The sequence below is a fragment of the Haemaphysalis longicornis genome, unplaced genomic scaffold, assembly GCF_048455015.1.
Source record: "Haemaphysalis longicornis isolate Haplotype H1 unplaced genomic scaffold, Haemaphysalis longicornis Haplotype H1 scaffold_4, whole genome shotgun sequence".
NCBI classification, from domain to species: domain Eukaryota; kingdom Metazoa; phylum Arthropoda; class Arachnida; order Ixodida; family Ixodidae; genus Haemaphysalis; species Haemaphysalis longicornis.
In genome coordinates this window covers 86,979,860-87,002,403 of record NW_027526361.1, presented here as the reverse complement: position 1 = coordinate 87,002,403, position 22,544 = coordinate 86,979,860, and the positions used below count along the sequence as shown (strand labels likewise).

The window sequence follows — 22,544 nt, the reverse complement described above, 5'->3', positions numbered from 1 at the left end:
TGACAATTTTTCTAACGTGTTTTCTCTTTCATTAATAGAAACACGCTGTAAATTGATTGTAATACCTATAACTGAAGAATGGCGTCAATGCAGCCGCTGAACATGCATCACAAGGGATGTACCGATGCTATTTACGCTGAAATCGTTTGTACAGTTACGCTGGGCTACAGATGCGGCCGACATGGGAGGGTCACACAAGCGCCAAGCTACAGATATTGAAGGTAAGTATGCATCGAAATGATATGTAATGCCTGATTAAGAGAGGGGGCATTCAATTGTTAGGTTGTTCGCACTTTAATGGCGATGTTTCACTTATCATTGCAGAATAATTTAGTAGGGCAGCGACGACACCCTCTGGCAGCCTTCTTCAATGCTTGGGGGGCTCCTCGGGGGCTGCATAGAATAAGAGAGGAAAAGAAAGAAGAAACATGCGTGAAAAAAGGTCACTGAGGCACTTAGTTTTTCGCTCTATCGCGAAACACTCCGTATATATTAATTAGTGTTGGACCACTAGTGCCTACAAATTAGTACCTATTAAGAAACACTGGGACGCAAAAAGAAAACGAATCCTATTGTCTGTAAATTGTAAAGTTTATTAAAATTTCGCTGCCTTCGACCCCTACAGCTACTCCGACGTGGTCAAGTTCGTCTGGTCAGGTATCATGATGAGGACGAAGGTACGGGTTCCGAAACGTCTCTGTGTTTTCACCTTGACTTGGTCAGTGACCGCATCTTCGTCCTCAGCTACGCCGACGATGTGAAAAAAAGATTCAACATCTACTGTAATTGATACTTGTTTTGCAGCCTCATTTTTCGACATATCAACCGAAACAAACATATTCGCGGCCAGTTCACGATTGGTGAAAGCTTCACTGAACGAACTGCTGGAGATGAATAGTATAGAGTGCCCTCCTTGGAGATGCCGCGTTCACTACCGTGTTCGGCCCAGAGCTCCTATGAAAATTTTTGAAATCACAATAGTTTTGTTTTGAGTGCTGTGGAATTGTGAGAAGTGTTGGAGCATCGCATCCGTTCCGATACTACCAAGGTAAATGACACCCGAACAGTGTATTAAAACATAGGTTTGTTCCAGCGTTGTCAGAAATAACTGCATTTCATTGAGACGCTTAGTAGGTAATAAGGTTGTGAAATTGGCCGCAGAGCAGTATTGCACAGCGTATTTCTTACTTTTGGTTAAAATACGCACTAGAGAGTATCCGACCAATGGCGATGTTTCCTCACCTGCTTATACTTTCCCGTCAAAGCGTTACCGGTGCCCTGAAGCTCCCCACCTTTCATACTTGCCCAACGTTTTTACGTGCAGCAACGTCACATACTTTTTTGATAGTTTAAAAAAGCCACTGTCGGCCAAACGCTGTTGCGAAACCGGCCCTTTTTGAGCGCCCATTTCTGAACTAAATGATCAATGACTAACTCCCCAGGAAACGTAAGCCCGAGTATGGAAAAACATATTTTGAGGTAAATTATCATTTTCTTGCGGTTTTATTCTTTCGTTTATGAACTCAAAATTTAGCAAAAAATACCAAAAAAGGAACCACACAAAACGATACAGAAAAATGAAATCCTGTTTGTCCGTTTTTTGGCGTTCTGCTGTCATGTGAATTAATCAACGTTCGGCGCCCTAATTTCATTATATTTCCCATGTACTGCCTTCTACATGAATAAACTTAGATATACCGTAATTACCCGATTCTAACGCGCACTTTTTTTTCCGGAAAAATAGGTCGAAAAATCGCATGCGCGTTAGAATCGGATACAAAACCGAAACTGCCGAAACAACGGAAATTTCGTACCGCCCATCACCATCACCATCTCAAGATGCCGCCAAAGCTTTTAGCAACGATTTTTCGGACTCAGGAAGCATAGGCGCCTAGGCTTTTCTATCGGCGTTCACACAAACCGTCAAATCGTTCCACTTGCGCGCTTGATAACAGCAGTACAGCAGCTGCTCTCACGCGTTCAAAACGAGCGGTCGGCTGAAGCGTGCGCCTCTGGAGAAGCTCGCAGGATGGGCGTGCGAGGCGTGGGCCATGATCCCATCGACCATGGTTGAACGTTCGTTATGAAGTGTGGCATAGCGAACGCGCTTGACGCCACCAAGGACGATATGTTGTGGTCAGCGGAGAGCGGCGAGGAGTGAGATGAGTGAGATTACTTCGAGAAATAAAGTGCCCGTTTCTCTCGCATTCGTTTTTCTTGCTCACAAAGGTCCGTGCTCGTTACAATCGGAGGTGCAAGTTTTTTCGGTTTTTTTGCCGGGAAAATTGGGTGCGCGTTAGAATCGGGGGCGTGTTAGAATCGGGTAATTACGGTAATTGTGCATCGCATTTGAGAAGGTGCGGGACACGCATCGCTGTGAGAACCAAGAAAAAATCAACTTTCCCTCTGTCGAAACGACAACGATGGGAAAACGTGAAGCTTTCTAAAATCAACTCCTTCTCTACACGAACCAACCAAGAATCGAGCGAACCCAGATGCCACCACCATACCATACACCCAGGGTATCCCTTATCCGGACGGTTTACTCTACGGCGATTGTGATCTCTAGTGCTTTACTGCTTGTGGCTTTCCCTAGCATTCAGCCATCGTCGTCGTTACGGAGGGGTGCATTTTCTAATTTCGCACGTCCATGCACCCCTCTCCAAATCCAAACTGCTTGTACCATGTCGGAATGGAGCGAGCAATCGGATGAGACGTGGGCTTCATATCGCGAAGGGCCCGGGTTCGATTCTGACCACGGGAAGTGTTTTAATTTTCCTTCACTTCATCCACGATCATCATCATCGTCAGAGCAAGTTGGTTTCCTGCAGTGCGCCTTGGGTGGACTACAGACGACATAAGGGAGAGGCTGAAAGTTTGGCTTTAAAAACCCCTACTGCACTTTAACTTCGCCCCCCCCCCCCCCTCTGTATTAGGAGTTACCAGCAGTAAAGAAAAAAAATGAACCAGGTAACCCCCCCCTCCCCTTGACATCTGGGTCACCCCATATCCCAACCCCAAATTCGACCATCACGGATTTCTTCGGCAAAAATTGGCGTCATCTTTGCATGGTCCACAATGCTTCCTCCAGGTAGTTCTGTCGAAAAAAGAAATATTTCTTTTTGTAGCCGCACTTTTATCTCCAGGGTTTAACGTAAACATGGTTCTATAAAAAATAATTAAAAATCACTCATTTTTCCTTTGCCACCATTTTTTCGGGAACGTCATGTTGAGGCCCTGAGCTGGCCTATGCGCATTTTTAAAAGATGTTGCCTTTTCTGCACTCGTTACGCCAATCAGGAAGTACACGAAGTAGCGCATTTTCGAACTATTTTAGAAAACACAAGCACACTCTCTGAGCCGATGAAGCATTGCTTACTGAATTTTACCATTGTGGACAATTCTTTAAATATATATATTGAAACCCCGAAAAGGAGAAATTTGCGACAAAACATTTGCCAGATTTGGAAAAATCTCCTTCCCGGCTTATATTCACCCCTAAATTGCGCACTGTTGTGCTCGCAGTTAGTTGAAATATCACATACAAGGCATTAACTAGTACAAGTCACCACAGTTTATTTCAGAAAGTTTAATCGGAACAGTTTTTGTTTTAGCAGAGAAATTCTTTTCAATTTGCGCACCGGCACTCAAACCACATTGTTCTACAGAGCGTCTTCTCCGCACGGCATGCGCCGCCTTCACGAGAGACCCGTGAGCCAGCGGCTAGCTTCGCGCTGCAAGATTACCTTTCCGCGCAACTGTATTTCGTAGCGTCAATACGGGAAAAAGGGATAGTTCGCGTGTTGGAGGGAAAAGTACAACGTGGAGTAGCGGTGGTGCGCCCATTCTATGAGTAAGTTTAGACTCAACGGCTAGCTGAACATCAGACGTGCATTTAAAGCATCAGTGTATGGATTCCCGCTAACACATGCGAAAAAAAAACCGTTCAACTGGATGACACTGCCGCTCTTTGGTTCTAATTTTCGGCATACATAAAGGGATACCACGCATAACATACACTGATGCTTTAAATGCACGTCTGATGTTCAGCCAGCCGTCGAGTCTACCCTTACTCATAGAATAGGCGCACCACCGTTAGCCCCACGTTGTACTTTTCCCTCCAACACGTGAACTATCCCTTTTCCCGTATTGACGCTACGAAATACAGTCGCGCGGAAAGGTAATCTTGCAGCGCGAAGCCGCTGGCTCACTGGTCTCTCGTGAAGGCGGCGCATGCAATGCAGAGAAGACGCTAGAACAACGTGGTGAAGTGTCGGTGCACAGATTAAAAAAAAATTATCTGCTAAAACGAAAACTGTTCCGCTTAAACGTTCTGAAATAAACTGTGATGACTGGCCCTGGTTATTGCCTTGCATGTGATATTTCAACTACCAGCACAACAGTGCGCAATTTAGGGGTGAAAATGGGCCGGGAAGTAGATTTTTCCAAATCTGACAAATGTTTTGTCGCAAGTTTCTCCTTTTGTGTTTTAAAGAATTGTCCACAGTGGTAAAATTCAGTAAACAATGCTTCATCGGCTCAGAGAGGGTGCTTTTGTTTTCTAAAATTGTTTGAAAATGCGCTACTTCGTGTACTTCCTGATTGGCGTAACGATTGCAGAAGCGCCAACACCTTTTGTAAATGCGCATATGGCAGCTCAGGGCCTCAACATGACGTTCCCGAGAAAATGGTGGCAAATGAAAAAGAAGTGATTTTTAATGATTTTTTTATAGAACCATGTTTGCGTTAAACCCTGGAGATACAAGTGCGGCTACAAAAATAATTTTTTTTTTCGACAGAAATACTAGAGGGGCATTGTGGGCCATACAAGGATGAGCCGCAACTTTTACTAAAGAAATGCGTGAGGGTCGACTTTGGGGCTGGGACGTTTGGCATGGTAGGACCAATCTTCCAGCATGCATCCCGGGAACCAAATGCTTATCGCTTACATTCTTTTCCTCTTTGTTTGCACGAAAGGTGGTTTATCGTCACGAGGCACTTTGTTGGGCTAGTTGCTTCATGACTTTAAAAAATAAAGAGAGGCCGAAGGAAGTGGACAAAGAAACACGAGTAGACTGGCGTCCAGTCTTCTTATGTTTCTTTGTCCACGACGTTTGCGCTCTTTGTATTGTTACGAAATTTCGCAGTGCCAGCTCAACAGCTTGTCGGTACTTGTAAACGTTATCAGGATAAAAACCCCACCGGTGACGCCACTACGGGCAACTCCGCTGCAAGCTCGCGCGGAATGCCGCTGATCAAGCAACGACGCTCTCGAACTCCACGGGCACGCGAAACAAAAACGGACGTCGTGTGCAGAAGATACGTCATGAATCGACGGAAAATCCCAAGATCCAAGTTACGGAGATGAGGTATCGCGAAAACACTGCGTCTATCTAATCGCACCAATAAGTACATGCAGTGAGCTGGTGCAACATTAGAGGGGGTGTTGCAGTGGAAAGGGTGCTGTGGCAGCGGGCTACACATTTTGGCACCTCGTAGCCAAGATATGTTGACTTGAGGCAGGAAGGTTACCGTAAGAAAATTCAAACAGTTGGGACTGCTGATACTGTTTTCTCTGTTCCTGTGGGGTATGAGGATAGTAGGCACCGCGTAGGTAGTTACGGACTGTTCAGTCGTAACGAACTAAATACTGTTTCTTGCACGGTATCACTAAAAAAACGGCAAAATATTCTATATATTTAATAACTAAAAGTTCTGCGTGGATAACTGTAGAGCTTGAACCAATAAGTTGAGGGCGTTTCCGTTTGCTGTGCAGATATTTAATTTCTGGTGAAAGCGCCACAGCTTGGCGTGCAACCCTCATCTAAACTGCGAGACTAATCCGCATCCTGCAGCTGCAAATAGCATCTCACAACAATTGGGGCTAGAATCACACCAACATACATTTTTTTTAGTAAAGCATGCGAAATATAACTGGTAACCTAATTTGATTATTCAAAACCAGACAGTAAGAGTATTACATGAATTTTTTAAGCGCCCTTAGTGTCGTACCTACGGCTGACCGTTGCAAAGGCACCTTTTGGTACATGAAAAACACAAAAAAAAAACGAAAGAAAGCGTGTTTCTGCTTAGTCCTTTATATACACGTTTCTGTGTGATTATGCGGTAACTGACGCAGTCTGCATGCAAAAGCGAGTGATCTGCGGGTAAAAATCTCACCGCAGAGGCCCTTGTAAATCAGCTCAGTCTTGTTCCTGTTCGGGCAAAGGTGCGAGCAGCAAGTTCCCATGGGGCACTTGCTACACGGGTGGCCGCTCTGGTACACGTGGCCGCCCATCTCGTTGCCCCTGCGTTGTCACATAGGCAACGTGTTCAAAATAACAGTTAACAAGTTTCAAATAAGTCGGAGCTATTTCCCTCGAAGGCATCGGCAGGAATAAAGAATTACGATGAAACGTCATGGCTGCATTCATTCTACACCCAGCCTAGATCAACCTAACATGAAGAGCGGATGACAGGCACTGTCGCGCTCAAGTGGAGGGAAATCATGATATCATGATATTACGATGGACAATGGCGTAGCAGTCTCCATTCTATACTACACCCCCCCCCCCCCCCCCCCCCCCGGAGTCTATATCGCTCATGAAAATCGATTTCTTAAGAGGGAAAACTCACACTTGCGCTCTCCTACCTTTTCCATGAAGAGCGGTCCTCGGGATGGAAAACGGCGTGCCATTTTCTACAGTGCACTTGTCCCTTACAGCCTCTCTCTTGTGAAGATTAAGATGGTCAACAGCGTTCCATGCTCTATAGTATACTGATGGGTTCATGGAGAGTCTTAACAGAGTCGTATTCCTCAATATGATCATACCCTACCGCTAGTCTCGCAAGAAGAGCGACTTTTCAAAAGGGGCCAACTGCGTGCCACACCGTCCCGCCAAGGTTCACGGGTCCTTGATAGGCGGTGTAAAAATCGAAGCACCCGCCGCCATCTTGGAAGCTATTGTTGACCATTCGCGTTACCGACAAATTACTTGTCATAAAACAGTCATTCCGTACGTCAACGAGCTAATAAAGTTACTTTTCGACGTGTTATCTACAAACCTTTTGAACAGAGTGAGCATTAAACATTTTTTTGTAAAAACTGTCCACGGTTTTTCTTAGATGATCGTAGACGAAACTACGTAGCCGCATATATAAACTGCAACCGTGGCAGCGGTCCGGGCGGTTCGCTGAGCAGACGGCACTGCCTGCAACGGCCCCTCGTTTTCGCTCGCATCCGCCATTCAGTTCACGGGCTAAACAAACAAAAAACTGAGTGCTTGTGAAGTGAAAATCAGTGAAATTTTGTGTCGGAAGATAGCTGTTGGTTCCGGAAGATTTGATTCGGTCTAGAAAAGCTGAGATAAAAATCGACTCAGCCAGAAAGGGGCGCTGCACATCAAAAAGTTGACTGCGTCAATCTACCTTGTCTATGCATGGCTTCCACTGGAAGTATTGTCTAATTTCGTGATTAAATTTAATATCCGCACTTATTAGAGGCTTGTCTTACAACTCATGCATAGTTATCCAAAAAATAATAATTTTACGAAGGCGGCTACTCTGGAATATTTTTGGCTCTCTGGATTCAAATTATCTGGATTATCTGGATTCAATGATTATCTGGATTCAAACGTGGCCCTCTTGTTGACGTAAGTTGCCAAGCAACCTAACGAAAGCAATGCATTCGAGTTTTACGTATTGGTTGTTCTTTCGGCGCCGCAGTAAGGCAACGTCACGTCGCGGTAGTGTGCCTCAATCGGATGTGCACTGAGCACTTAGTCAACAGTACTTTTGCTATAGCAACGTTGCTATAAATTGATAAAGGTTGCTATAGCAACCTTTATAGCAATGTGGTGCTTATTCGCTTATAGTAGAGTGTTCTATGATAGCTCACGCTCTCGTTACGTTTATCACATAACATTCGATTGAACTTTCGACACTGCTGGTAAATGCAACACGTGCATGGAAGTACTGGAAGCCTGTTTTCAACTCTTTTCACTTCAGCCTGCATGATGCAACAGGCATGCGTCCGCAACAATGGAGGCGGTCGGTGCTTTGATGTGTAAAACGAACAGTGTACTTGTGTAACTAAACGAATGTATTTTTTTTAATAGCACGCCTCCGTCTTTGGCATACGCTGTAGTAACGATAGGGGTTGCAATCCTGGAAATTGTTTACCTAAACCGCAACGTTAGCTTATGTTTCGATCAGATCAAGCGTATGCTTCCTTTCTTGGTATTTAGTTGTTTTTTAATTCATTATTTATTTATTTATTTATTTATTTATTTATTTATTTATTTATTTATTTATTTATTTATTTATTTATTTATTTATTTATTTATTTATTTATTTATTTATTTATTACTATTTGTCACATGAAGTTCACAAGCACTGATTGGACCCATAGCCAGACGCCAGTGCAGGGTCTTTTATGCAACAACAGAAAAATCTGGCAGCAAAATGCGTGCTTCATTCGGAATGTAAGCTCAATTGAACAATTTTAGTGAAAAATGTTACCCGAGCGACGTACTATTGCAATGATCTAAATTAAATTATGCGTCCTGGACTCACACAAGCTTGTGGATATCAATAAAGAACATCAGCCATACCACCCTCTAAAGGTGGATGACCAGGTAAGCTTTCTAGCACACGACATTGAGGTGACAAAAAGTTTGGGTGAAAGGCATAAGCAAACTTCATTTCTCTTTAGCGTTGACAACGTTCAACCTAAGGAAGACGCATACAGCCCGCTAATATTGGAAGTAGTTACTATTGTTAACTAATCCACTTACATTTATGTCCAAGTGACGAGACGTATAAGCTTGAGGTCTAATGATAATGCCTGTTATTAACTAATCTACTCAAAGGTGTATACCGAAGCGAGAAGGATTGTGACGTTGAGGTCGAAATTATGTCTGGAACGGCGTGCTATTTTGGCGGTGACTGCGTGCTAAGGGGCACACATGCCGGTATGTTCGTTTTTTACCAACTTGCGCTATAGAACTCCTCGCGATTCAAAGACACGTGGAGCCTCGAGAATTTTTGTTCTGGGACGCGAAAAATACATCGAACCCTAGCCATGTAAGCTGCGCTTAAAATAAACTGTACTCAATTGTTTTTCAGTGTGGCTTGTGCCAGTGGAGGCCATTTGGTCACATGGAATTACGTCACTTGTAGCCCGACATGTGGCAAGCGCGCCTCGACGGAGCTACGAGACGCCGTCGACGTTCTGTTTCTAGATAAGTGCAAGCCCCGCACAGTATGCATACACCCAGCGCCATCTACTGCTTTCGTTTGTAAACTCCCGCTATTTGCTTGAGCAAATGCTAAAAGAAGCCCTTGTTCGGCCTAAGTTGCTAGAGTTCCTCTATATACAGCTCCTCGCCCAGGGGAGGGGAAAGGGTAAGGGGGGGGGGGGGGGGCTACATAGACATATACGCAGACGACATTGTTCTTTTAGCTGATAACCAAACCGATATGCAGCGGCTAATAAATATTAGCGGCCAGGAAGCCACCGACCTCGGTTTAAATTTCAGTGCAGAAAAATCAGGAATAATGGTTTTTAATGATGCTACCACTGACGTAGTGTCTATCCAGCAAGGCGAATTACCTGGAGTGAAGGAATATAAATATTTGGGAGTGTGGATAAACGAAGGGGATAACTACTTAAGAACTCACGAGGAGCAACTTAAGGTTAAGGCAAAGCGAAACGCAGCTATAATGAAGCATAGAGCTCTGTGGGGGTATAACAGATATGAAGTAGTAAGAGGAATGTGGAAAGGAGTAATGGTTCCGGGTCTCACGTTTGCGAATGTTGTACTCTGCTTAAAATCAGACGTCCTATCAGGCCTCGAAGTAAACCAGAGAACGGGACGTTTGGCCTTAGGTGCGCATGGAAAAACAACTAACGAAGCAGTTCAGGGAGATATGGGCTGGGCGTCGTTTGAAGTTAGAGAAGCTCAGAGTAAAATATGCTTTGGGATGAGGTTGAGGGCAATGAATCAACGAAGGTGGGCAGCTAAGGTTTTTAGGTACCTATAGTTGAAAAGCGTGGACACGCAGTGGCTAAGGAAGACTAGAAGGCTCACGATGAAATACGGCAAGAACAGTGGAGAATCCAAAACAGTCAAGGTAACCAAAAAAGAGGCAAAGCAGATTGAAACGAATAAATGGAGGGAAAAAATGGAAGCTAAAACGTCGTTAGAGATGTACAGGGCTGAGAAATTGAACATCAGAAAGGAAAATTTCAACGATAATTCCCAGGGCAGTGCTTTGCTTTTTGAGGCTAGAGCAGGTTGCCTGCCAACTAAGAGTTTTGTGGGGAAGTATTCACAAAATGATGGGGTATGCGTGGTCTGCGGAAAAGAAACAGAAACTATGCGGCACATAGTGTTAGAATGTGAGGGTATCCATCCAAATCTACATGAAGGGAATATTGGGCTTCCACAAGCCCTAGGATTTAAGGGTATCACAGGGGAAGTTAACTTCAAGGCTGTCGAGGGGACGAAAAGAAGATTAGAATGCTGGTGGACGAAAAGCAGACAGGGGAATATTGCCTAGGACGGTTACCACCTGTAACAGGGAAAAAAAGTATTTCGTGCATAATAAGCTTTAGTGCCTGCCCTAAGCAACGCTAGTATTAAATCAAGAGTGTGAAACATGGTTATATCAGTCCTTTTTGGTAAGATGACATGTCATCACCCCGCTTCAAATTAAGGGGAAACCAATAGCAATCATCATCCTCATCATATACGAGCTCTATCCGTTGCCCAGCAGTATAGAGTTGCTAGTTGTGCCGCTAACGGCTGTGGTTCCAGTCCCAGCCAAGTGTCGTGATTCTCGTGTCGTAAATATGTTTCTCTTCGATGGAATATTCTTTTTACTTAAAGACATGTCTAACTGTTGTACCATTTTAATATACGGTTAAGGATAAATGTACAAATACAACCTTTCTTCTGAAGCGTCACATTACGATTTTAGTTAACATATCTTAGTTACAGTTGAAACTCATTATAACGAACACTGATATAGGGATTTATTGGCTAGAGCGAACAAAATACGAGCTTCGTTTGGTCGCGCTTCACAGCAGTGACACTCATACTTTTTATAACGAAATCGAAACTGCGATATCTAACGAAGAAATTTTTGGTTCGCGCGAGGCTGAAAACTTAGAAGCTAGCATAAAAAAAGCGAAATAAAAAATTAGAAAATAACACAACCGTTTTGTTTTTCTTTATTTATTGTTTGAAAAAGTGCGAAAATTTTGTTTGTTTCATTTTGTCAAACGAGCTTTGTTCTGCTGTAATTTCACGTTCCCGTGTTCTGGTCTCTCTAGTTTGAAATGCCACGATGAGACAGGTAAAATTACCTTGTTTATATAGTGGGCTCCAAGCCTAGAATAATGCGTTTTTGTATCTAGTATCTTAGCTCGAGCCAGATTGTCGACTTTTAGTAGCACGGCGATGGTGGTAGCGGTATGCCGTTAGCCACATTAATGAGCCGCGTAAGATCACGTAGACGTGCTGAGTCCTGCTTTCCTTGCTGTCGCTTGACGCGCTACACCTTTATCGGCTTTCTGACGTAGCTCCCGACGTTGTTACGGGCTTGCGTCACTTCTCATTTTGGTATCGCCGCTGGGCAGGTAGTGGACGAGCGCTGCGATCAGAGCTTCGCCCGCTCATGTTTGTGTCTGAAAAGTCAAATGCCCCTGGCGCGAAAGCCCTGTACCGCGGTGCTGCCGTACCAAAACGAGCACGCGTACCGCAGGAAAACTGCTCAAGAGCATAAAAATGTCAACAAACGAAGGCGTAGTGGCGATCGTGATACGCTCGCTGCTCCGAGCAGAGAGGCATGGTTGCTAGACTATCCGACCTTGTGCGCGCCAAAGCACAGCAATGAAGCCTCGAATTGTCATCCCGTGTCGCCCACGGTCCGTTCGCGAGGGTCACGAATCGCTGACGTCGTATCACGTGGTACGCATTCCGCGGTCCGAAGCACTGATTTCGTCCGCCGAGTGAAGCGGCCTTTAGAGCCAATTTTTACCTCTAATGTTAAAACGACTGTCGGATATAACTACTAATTCACTGCCCCGATACCATTGTTATAACGAGTTTTGTATGAATTTCGGCTGAGTTATGGAGCCATGTGGTAAAACCTAACGGGTTTACCATAGTAGAGAAGGGTTCTGCAACCGTCCTACCGCGCTCGTCCTTCGACATACCCGTTACCGAAATTAGCGTCTCAATCTTTGGCTGTGCAGCTCGCACCCTAAACAATCGTCTTGGGAATGGGCTATATAACGGTAATGTATACAGGTGAACGATATCTCAAATATGTATGCTTCCGAGCATGAAGTAAGAAGTGTACTAGGCGCCAACACCAACCCACTCTTAGAGGTGTAAGTTTTATCTTGAAATATCTCTTAAAAATCTTCGTTTGCAAATCTCCGCTGTAGTTTTATTGCGGCCATTCGCCCATTGTTGGGCACCCGCCCGCCGCGGCCACCCGCATACCCTTCAACCCAGCCCACCCCGCCGCCAAAAAAGAAAGCTTTGTTTAAACCCAGCCTCCCTACTTCATCTCTCTCAACATCCGGTATAAAATCCCGTCATTTACCTTAGGGTCGAGAAGTTTATTAAATGGCTGAAAGATCGTCCGCTTCTTGGCAGCACGATGCTTTCTGAACACTTGGAAGTGATGTTCCTCTAAAGTATATAGGATGCACCATGCGGAAACAAACCAGCTGCTAAGTCACCAGGCACTAGAGGATTAACTTTCATTCCCGGAAACCCTCCCCGTGGATTCGTGCCCCAGTGCATGCGGTTTCTCGGTGACCAGAAATAGGCAGGATACATTCACACCCTGGTGAGTAACGTTAGTGCTTCCCCGATGCGTGCTGTACGCGTTAAGGCAAGTATTTGCCAACGTGTCTGAAATTTCTCCGGGAAGACGTAAATCAGTAGAGAAGAGACCACGTACGCGGGCATGTAGTTGCAGACGTAGATGTTGGTGCCAAGACTGGACTGGCAGTCCCTCCAGGCGCACCCAACCTTGTTCGTCTTGCTCCACAGGAGCTGCGTCGTGATGGAAACACATCGATGCGCTTGAATGGTTATTCTAGTAAGAAGAGCTTGACACAAAAAGCAGAGTAGACAGGATGGTCTTGTCCCAACAACGTCATCACCTACACACCATCACCACCTCCGGCCTCTTCGATCTACACAGCCTTTCGGGCAGACAACTGTGGCTGCCAGGTCAAAGCCCGCAAAAAGCCACAGGTGCCCTCCCCGAGAAAAGCAAAGTCGATCTGGCACCGTTCTAGAAGTGACGTTGAGCCACGAGAGAAAAGCGAATGGCTGGCTCTTTCTTCGGACAGTCTGCAGGACGCCAGAAATGGAAAGTCGAATGTACATCCGGCGTCCAGCTTCTTGGCGCCCTTCAACTATTCAAATCCTCAGCCTACAAGCCGCCCATCCCCCCCTTCTCTGCTAGAATACATAGTTGGCATTTTATAGGGGCTTTACTCAGTCTTGTGTGTGCGGTGTAAACAATTAATTAAAGAGAGAAGGAGTTGACTCCAAATTACTACTTTTAACCTCGGACAAAATCCCATTCGTACCTGTCCCTTTCATCACTCGCCCTTCCAACTCTTATTCTGAAAAAAATGTTAATAATGGTCCAAGTTTTAATTCAGTTGCAAGCGTTGGCGAGGGCTTTTTTTTTTCGTTGATCTTTGTTTGCGCCTGTGTGTGTGTGTGTCATAACTGCTTGCCGGAAACAAATGCCTGGTTCGCTCCTTAAAGGGGCCTTGCGACACTTTTTAAACTTTTTTTTATAAGGCCTAAATGCTTTCAGCACGTAGTAAACAAACACATCCTGTACTTAGAATAGGAGGTCACAAAGTACTTCAGCCAAAAATTAATGCTCTAAGCCCATCAGATAACTTAGAAAGTCGCGCAAGACATTTTTCTCTCTTTCCCGGTCTTGGCGTTCTTTGAGCGCTCAAATTACGTCATTACAGCGGTGTAGCGGCTTAGCCGGCTCTCTCTCAGTTGCCGCAATAAACGCATTCGATAACTGCTTAAAGAAGAAAGCCACAAAAGCAAAGCAGAAAGGGAAGGCTGCGACGAGCGGCAAATCACGCAGTGCCACTCCGTGCGCTCGCGATGACTACAGCTTTAACAATAATTCCAAACATGACCACACAATGGCTGACAACACATTTGACGTGCATTTGACACCAGTCTTACGGCATTTCCTTGCAACATATAATATCGCGATAATTTATCCGTGCACCATGATATTGCGTACATTTGAACAAGCTTTTTTTCAACGCGATAATGAAAGTGCCGAGACACGTATACATCAACGAGGCCAAAACGTCGTAATCAGGTAAGAAAATTACATTCCATAATTTTACAACGCACACGGCGTGCGTTAAAGCCCGAAAAATAAGATGCTCTTCTGCCAAACTTGTTCAGCTCCGCCAAACCAGTGCGGCGCAGCGCCAAGTGGTGGCCTCCCAGCGGGTTACGCCACAGGCCGCAACGGTAAGGAGCCGTATTGCATCACGGCTACACGCATGCCCGGCGGCGACAGCCCCGTCAACGCGAGTCCGCTTCAAGGCTCCCTTCTTCTCATGGGCGGCCGCGCGGAACAGGAGGAGGAAGTCGCCGACAACGGGCAATCAAACGCACACGAGTACGCCCACCGGAACAGCCCGCGGTACGCTCGTGGCGGTCGGTATCTATGGGGCGCTACATTTTGTCAAATTCACGAAAGCATGGGCAGGTAGCGAAGAGAGAAACATCTCGTTATCCTAAGCAAGCATGGAGCAAGTTTATCAAGTTAAGGTCGTCGCTAGAAAAATTATCTAAATATGGAGGCGGGATGTAGCAATGAAATAATGCTCATTGTCGGTGACCTCGTTTATTCTTGTAAAGCGAAGCTTTAGTGTTCTCACTAATGGCGTCTGTAACGCGAAACGTCTTGCAGGAAAGCCAACTTTCTCTGACGATGACGATGAATGATCGGGGGTGAAGTGAAAGAAAAAAAAAAACGCTTGCGCTGGCCGGAATCGAACCTGGGTCCCTTGCGTTATGAAGCCCGGTTTATCCGCTTGCTCCCTTTCGACGTGGTTTCAAAACTGAGTCGACAACGAAAGAATCCGTCACGAGAAAGCTTCGCGTTCATCCTTCGTCGTCGTTAGACGGAGCGGTGCACGATTTTACGTGCGGAGCACCTTAGGACCGCACAATGTCCGTCCGCGTCCGTGCGCATAGCATTTACAATCGCAAAAAATCACACAGGCACCGGCAGGATTCGAGCCTGTGTCTGCTAGACCAGACAGAGTTCGTGTCAGTCGTCTTACCCATTGGGCTACGACCATGAGTTACGAGAGTCAAACGGCTTACTCTCTCGCCTGTAACGGTGCGGAGTACCTCCTAAGGTCCGTCCGCGTCCATCCGTGCGCACAGCACCATCAAGCGGAAATCAAGCGAAATTCGATTTGAGCCGTGAATGTCAGTTTCATTTGGGGAATAATCAAGGTGCAACTCACGGCTCAAATCGAATGACGGTCGGGGCGCAAACGGGATGTAACTCGGGGTGCAACATGGATGTCAGTTCGAGTCCCCGTACTCCGCACCCTCGCCATCATCCACGGGGTGGAGATGCTGCCATTTTTTTTTCCTCTGATTTGTGCTACATCATCATCATAGTTCGAGCTCTACGTCTTATGCAACGTATTTCTTAGGGAGAGGCATCACACGTCATTATAGTAGGCCACTGAAACAGAGCTCGTCTAACCGGCCACTATTTCTCTTTGATGAACGCGTCACTTTTGGACAACACGTTTTGGTTTTGAACTACATGCTCGAACAGATTTTGGCAATTCGCAACTTCACAGAAATACAGGAAGCTCGTTCTCTGCTAATGGTTGGTAGTGAATAAATTACATTGCAACAACAACAAAAAAATTCAGCCGCCAGTCGGTGTTTGCTGATCACTGCGTCAGCGCACTTCATCCTTGGCGCTGTTCGCGTTAGCGGATGACGCGGTGTTTGCCACCTCGCAGAGTCGACATCGCGTAACACACGTACCTGGCTGAGCACGGACACCTTCATGCGCACGGGCTCGTGCTGTTCGCTCGGTACACGTTTATCGAACTCAATGGGAGCCTGGCCCCAGAAGTTCACGGCCCGAGTCCAGTTGGCAGGACCTGCCATGGCGTACAGGTTCTGGCCCGGCCGCTCGTCCAGCCCTGGGTGGGTCCACACACGGGGCGCAAAGTTAAGGCGAATTCGGCTGTCGATGCCCCATCAACCGCGAAAAGCGACCATCTTCGTCGGCCATCATACTGAAGGGTACAAAAATGGCCGCCGCTGTAAAGAAAAATATATTTGGGTTTCTGCGGGATTTGACCCGGGACAGGACTCAAGTGCCTTAAGCACTGCCCTTACCCGGCACCCTGCGAGAATGGAACAGGCATTAGCCTGATGCGTGCCCCGTGACAGGTGAGCGTGACGGCGCGTGAGTGTAACAGGTGCACGCGAAGAGGAGCTCCAACTGTGAGAAAGCTGCCGGGTGAATTGCGGCCAGTCTGCCTGTGTCAGAGTAATTACGGGAGTGCCCCCACTATGCACAAATTAAACAACACTACACTGAAGAGTGACCATGGCCACCCAGAAGACCAGGGAAGAGCAACGTGGCCTGGTGGACTTCATCCAGAAAGGCCAACTGCCCTCAAAATTTCCACCTCTTGAAAACACTATTTCTGTATAGTCTGCCCAAAAAGAAAGAAGATGCAAAATAAAACAGCTAAAGTACGCGCGTGGACGCCGCAAGCAAAAATCGGCGATTTTGAAACCGAAATCGAGAGGAGCGCGGCCATTGAAGTGACGTTGCGAGCGGCCGGGCGGTCAGCAGCTCGGCAGCAAGCCTGCGCGCAAGCTCTACGTGCGCACGGGGCAGCAAATGGGAAGGCGTTCGCAGCAGAGCCCGAACGGTTCTCCAGCTGCGTGGCTGGCCAGAGGAAGAAGCCCCGGACGGCAGGAACGCCACAAGCGCGTCATGGCTGTTTACGCGATCCGCCGGCAGGTGCAGCGTGGTCTGCGGCGGAGCTTTTTTAAACGCTGATTAACGAGGCGTTTCACGGGGCTGCCACTCATGTCCAAGATGATTTAGTCGTACTTAATGCACATTAAAAATAAATTTGGTCGAGGTGAAATTTGAGTGCACTTGGCCTATCCAGAAGGCCACCAGTGGGAACCTGTACGGAGGTAGCCAGACTGTATGAAGCTCTCTGAGTCTCATTTCGCTTCGATTTGCTGGAAATGAATTTGTTTCTCTCTCACACACATTAATTCACGTCAAAACACGAAGAAACGAAAGCTAAGAAAGAGACCTTAACGTGATGTAGCAATTTTAGGAGCGTTTGATAATCGGTAGGCTGTCGCTTCAAAGCACGTAAGCAGACTTGAGTTCCCGAATAATTTTTTTTGTTGTTGAAGAGACAAGCGCTTGCAAAATGCCTGGTTCCACCCCCCCCCCCCGCCCCTTGACAGCTTAGACACTCTTGCCCGCTCTTCCTCCGTGGCTTTTCAGCCCAATTATTCTAAGTCATCTTCGTCATTGACCCTCCTAAGGTCGCCCCCAAACATGAAACTGTGTTTTGATTATAAATTCTTTTTTTAGCCTACATCAAAATGCGCGACCCCAATTGGAGTCACCGTGCTGTGCGAAGCGTTTGTCAACTCAGAGTGACGTGTACACTCCAGGTGATGGAATTGGAGTGCGGCATACCAAAGCGAATTTGCAGTATGGTCAATGACCACGGCTTGAGGCGTCAAGAACTATTTGTGCCATATCTGACTTAAAAAATGCCGTTTTTTTTTTTTTTTTTTTGCCGCAAACCCATCAAAAGTGACCAACAACCAAACTCTCATTGAAAGGCTTTGGCGGATCACAAAATTGCAGCCAGCAGAGCGCCCAGTTGAGACGGGGTTTCCATGGCGCGTGAGCACAATACCCGAGCATCGTTTTGTATATGTATATACGATTGCGGCTGCCCCAACCTTGCCCGCAGGAGCCGCATTCGCATAGGTTCACGTTTGTAACATTATTTTATATATTTACTTAGCAGTCACAGTGTTCAAAAAGCAGTATCTGCAGTGGTATTCTTGGTTTGGTCTTTGCGCACTGACTGCCCCTCTTATCTCCAACAATTACTTGCAACGAGGATGGCGCGAAACTGTCTAACCAGCTCTAAGATGGTGTGCAGGCCGGCGTGACTGAGTGAGTCAGTGAGTGAGTGGGGGCGGCGAAGCAGTGCAGTCAACCAGCGGAGGAGTTACCGTATTTGCACGATTCTAACGCGCACTTTTTTTCTGGAAGGGGGGGGTATAGTAGCCTTCAAATTTGTGTCCGAGTTACAATCGGGCTCAAAGGCGAAATCGGCTTCAAAGCGGCACCAGCAGTTCCATGCACACGAACGCCCCCGAGCAACATAATTCAATCCCATCAAAACAAACTTTTTTTTTTTTTCGATAGGCTAAGTAATTTTTTCTGCTCGTTATTATCGGGTGCACGTTAGAATTGCGCAAATACTGTACTCGAGGAGTACTGCGCTGCTTCACAGGCAGCCTGGTTGCCGGAACATTGAGCTATATGTGCCCGGTATTCACGACAGGCGTATACCGAAGTACCAGTGCGAGCAAATTAAGCGTGTATTCGAATTATCAAGATTCGATTCTACATGCTTACTTACCTGTCTTTGCACCCCACTGAGTCCCTCAACCACACCTATACAACTATAGGCACCCCCTCTAACTTGTTCTGCTGAAAAGAAGCCATTGCATGGATTTTTGGCTGTTAAAAATCTTATTCCCCGGGCTGGCCAAACTGTAAATACAAACATCTTTGCTCTGCCGTTATATAAACATTACATTTGTAGTTTCGTTTTCGGTTTGCAGCTATACTTCGTGGCCCTCATACCCTATGTGCATTTAACTTTGCTTCCATCCTCCCCAAAAATGGTGCCGGCATTTGTGCACTTTTAAAACTATAGGTGAAGAACTGTGCGTTTGACAGAAGAAAGCGTGGAGGGAAGAAAAGATTTCTTCCCTTTATGGACGAAACAGTCAATCGCAGCGCTAGTCCAAACTCTCGCAAGCGTGCACACTTGTCTCCATGTGGACATGTCGGTGCGGTCGGGCCCTTACCGATGCTGCAGCCTTGGCACCCGGGCTCGAAAACGCAATGCGAGACGTGGGTCTCGGCGAGGTCTTCCAGGCGGTGACTGTATTTCTGCAAATCAGTATGTACACGCCGAGGCGGTTACAACTCAGGGCGGGAGCGCTGGGAACCTTGTCACTCGCTTTATATAGCAGACGAAATAATACCAGCCGAGTGTTCGCACGTACTCGAACCAATACAACCCGCTTTACGCGATGTAAACATACGCGCACACTTGAGGAACATGTTTGCAATAACGACGCGTTCTACTTTTCTTTCTTTCCCCACTTCATCAGAGATTGGAATTAATTAGATCACTCTATTACTGAACAAACAACAGTGGACAAATTCACTGTTCTTGCTGAAATTGCTGTCCTTCCTTTCTTGATAACAGGGTGGCCATGTTACGCTATTTATGTGCGTGGATGCGTGTGATTTTGGTTCCTGTTCGAGCAAGAGCTATCCTTTGTTCGCCGTTTATCTCTTTCTTTTTGCCTTCACTGTACCGTATAATTTCTTTGTTGCTGCAAACTCTGCACTTCGTGTCAACCTTCTTTATACTTCTTCATTACTATTGTGAAAAAAAAAACTTCGACATGTGTTCTTTGACTATGCCTGCTCCTGTAAAAATCCCAGTAGGGATTGACAATATGCATAAAGAGATTATTATAAATAAATAAATAAATAAATAAATAAATAAATAAATAAATAAATAAATAAATAAATAAATAAATAAATAAATAAATAAATAAATAAATAAATAAATAAATAAATAAATAAATAAATAAATAAATAAATAAATAAATAAATAAATAAATAAATAAATAAATAAATAAATAAATAAATAAATAAATAAATAAATAAATAAATAAATAAATAAATAAATAAATAAATAAATAAATAAATAGCACTCCGGCATAGACGGGCAACGTAAAGACCATTCCGCAGTTTGTCTTTTATTCATCCAGTGCTTTTGAAGGACTCTGGCTGTAGCAAGCGGTGAAGCTAGACACACCGGGCTCACACTCGCGCACAATTCCCAGATGTCGTCGAGCACGAAATACATATGCATTGGACGCAAGAACAGACTTGTATGTTGAGAACGATATTTACATTTATTTTCTTTTTTTTTCGGCATGCTTTGTACCTATTCGTATACCGGACGTAACATATTATTTAAGGGACTCCCGAAGTCAACCACACAGCACCCATCCTGCATTGTTGTCGCTATAAGGATGGCCTAGACGAACTGGAACGCGAACACAGAAAATATGAACTTGAAAGCATGACGTTTAAGGTTGATTCACATAAAACCATTACACTTCGTCGCAGCGTAGCTACGAAGTGAAGTATTCTTTTTGTTTGTATGTTTGTTTGTTTGCTTCTTGCTTCCTCGTTTGTTTGTTTGTTTGTTTGTTTGTTTGTTTGTTTGTTTGTTTGTTTGCTTGTTTGTTTGTTTGTTTGTTTGTTTGTTTGTTTGTTTGCTTGCTTGCTTGCTTGCTTGTTTGTTTGTTTGTTTGTTTGTTTGTTTGTTTGTTTGTTTGTTTGTTTGTTTGTTTGTTTGTTTGTTTGTTTGTTTGTTTGTTTGTTTGTTTGTTTGTTTGTTTGTTTGTCACTTAGACTTTCATATTTCGTGTAAGCGATGACTTTACTCCACTGAGTGATCTAAATTTCTCGTATAACGCTGTGACCGCCCCCCCAGAACTGCGCGCTGCACTGAGCCAGAACCGTATACCCTTAGCCTCTCAGTAATTTTATCCGGCCGTCGTATATGGGTGGTAAAAAAAGACGTACGAACTTAGGCGCTGGTTTTTATACTCGCGACATTCCAATGTACACGAAAGCAGCCCCAGAAAGGAATTCTATAGTTTACAGGCCAAGACTGATGCCCTAAAGGGGTCGTCATAAGTATGACCTTTACAACTTCAACCCTAGCAAAAAAATACAAATATCACTTACATGATCATGACACTTTCATAACATCAATTGCGAACCTAACAGCAAAAGCACGCAAATACCTAACACGTTCACAAGGGATATGGACTGTATACCATTTTCTCGTTCTACCTTTGGAAACCAAATGATTCGACACACTTTGCCTTCCTTGTTAATTAAACCCCCTTGTCGCCAATGGGATTACTACTCAGCATGCAAGCAGTGTTGTATTAAAAAAAATTCTTGGTTACAACAGAATGAACTGAAAAACTGTGTATAATGATGCCACAAGAAACTATTTTCTGTTAAAAGATGTACTCTGTGATGCCCGCGGCTGTTTGTAGCCGGGGCTCGGACTTTGTCATGAGAATTAATTTCCCTTCTTTCGGAGCCCCCTCTTGTCGGAAATAAACTTGTGTCTTCTCATATCTTGTCTTACGAAATACTTCTTGATTCTGAAGATGAGCCGCCATAAACAGCGAAAAAAGAACATAAACCAACAAGATGATACACAGGCCTTATTGTCCTGCACATACATGGTACCCGTGTTTGAGTCACATACTTTACCTACTCGGCTGAAAATCCGGCTATAGAAGGTCGATGAGATTGCCCAAAGAAAGCAAAACCATTCGAGCTCGAAAAAAAAAAAATCCGAGGTCGACTAAGCACTTCGTATGAGTTGTTGAACGCCACTGAGTGCTCCTTCCGATTTGACGCTGCGAGTAATTGTGACTGCTGCGCCTCTGTGTGAGGCCAGCAGGAGGCGTGCTCGGCGCTCCGCCAAACACCGCAATCAACGGCACAGATGCACTCTCCGCTTTCCCCGTAACTCTGCGTTGCATAGCCACGCGGTCCTTGTGTTCTACAGCGTAACTGCTATAGGAAAACTCCCCCGTTTTTCGCGTGCGTATACCGAGTAAAGCCGCTGCCCTAGTCCTACTTTCGGCACAATTTCTCTTTTCGGCCACCTGTACCCGTCCGGCTCATGATATTGTGATTTAAGACGGCGTACATTTCCAGCTTAAACATGTCTTTTCAGCAAAGCATTTATGCTTAGAAGCGAAGCCGACTTTAAGGTTGGTACATGCTTGGGGCTTGTAAGCGGCTTTCCTGCATTTGGTTTTGCACAGTGAAGCATTCTCAAAAAAGGCGGCAATCGGCGCGAAAGCGCCCAAACGAGACAACCGACGACGATCAGGCCGCGGACGCCAAGCATAAGCGCGATGACCACTTCACAAAGTGGTATGGCAGTTATTTCTTTTCTATCGCAAATCTCGCGCTATGGAACGCGGAACGCCTCGCACTGTGGAACACTCAACGAGCCGTTTTTCTGCCCCATACGCCAACGCCAAAAGCACAATGGGCCATTTAAT

At 45.4% G+C, this 22,544-nt stretch overlaps 1 protein-coding gene across 1 annotated transcript in view; it reads right to left on the bottom strand.

The window, feature by feature from the left end:
• Nucleotides 1-367: 367 nt before the first annotated feature.
• LOC144179826 (venom allergen 5-like) overlaps nt 368-22,544 on the bottom strand; it is a 27,461-nt gene continuing 5,284 nt past the window's right edge. Inside the window, exons 3-6 of the mRNA XM_077708257.1 lie at nt 16,104-16,264; nt 12,982-13,076; nt 6,181-6,308; nt 368-393 (exon numbers count right to left, since the gene is read on the bottom strand). Coding sequence (XP_077564383.1) covers nt 368-393; nt 6,181-6,308; nt 12,982-13,076; nt 16,104-16,264 — 410 coding nt within the window. The remainder of the gene's footprint in view (nt 394-6,180; nt 6,309-12,981; nt 13,077-16,103; nt 16,265-22,544) is intronic.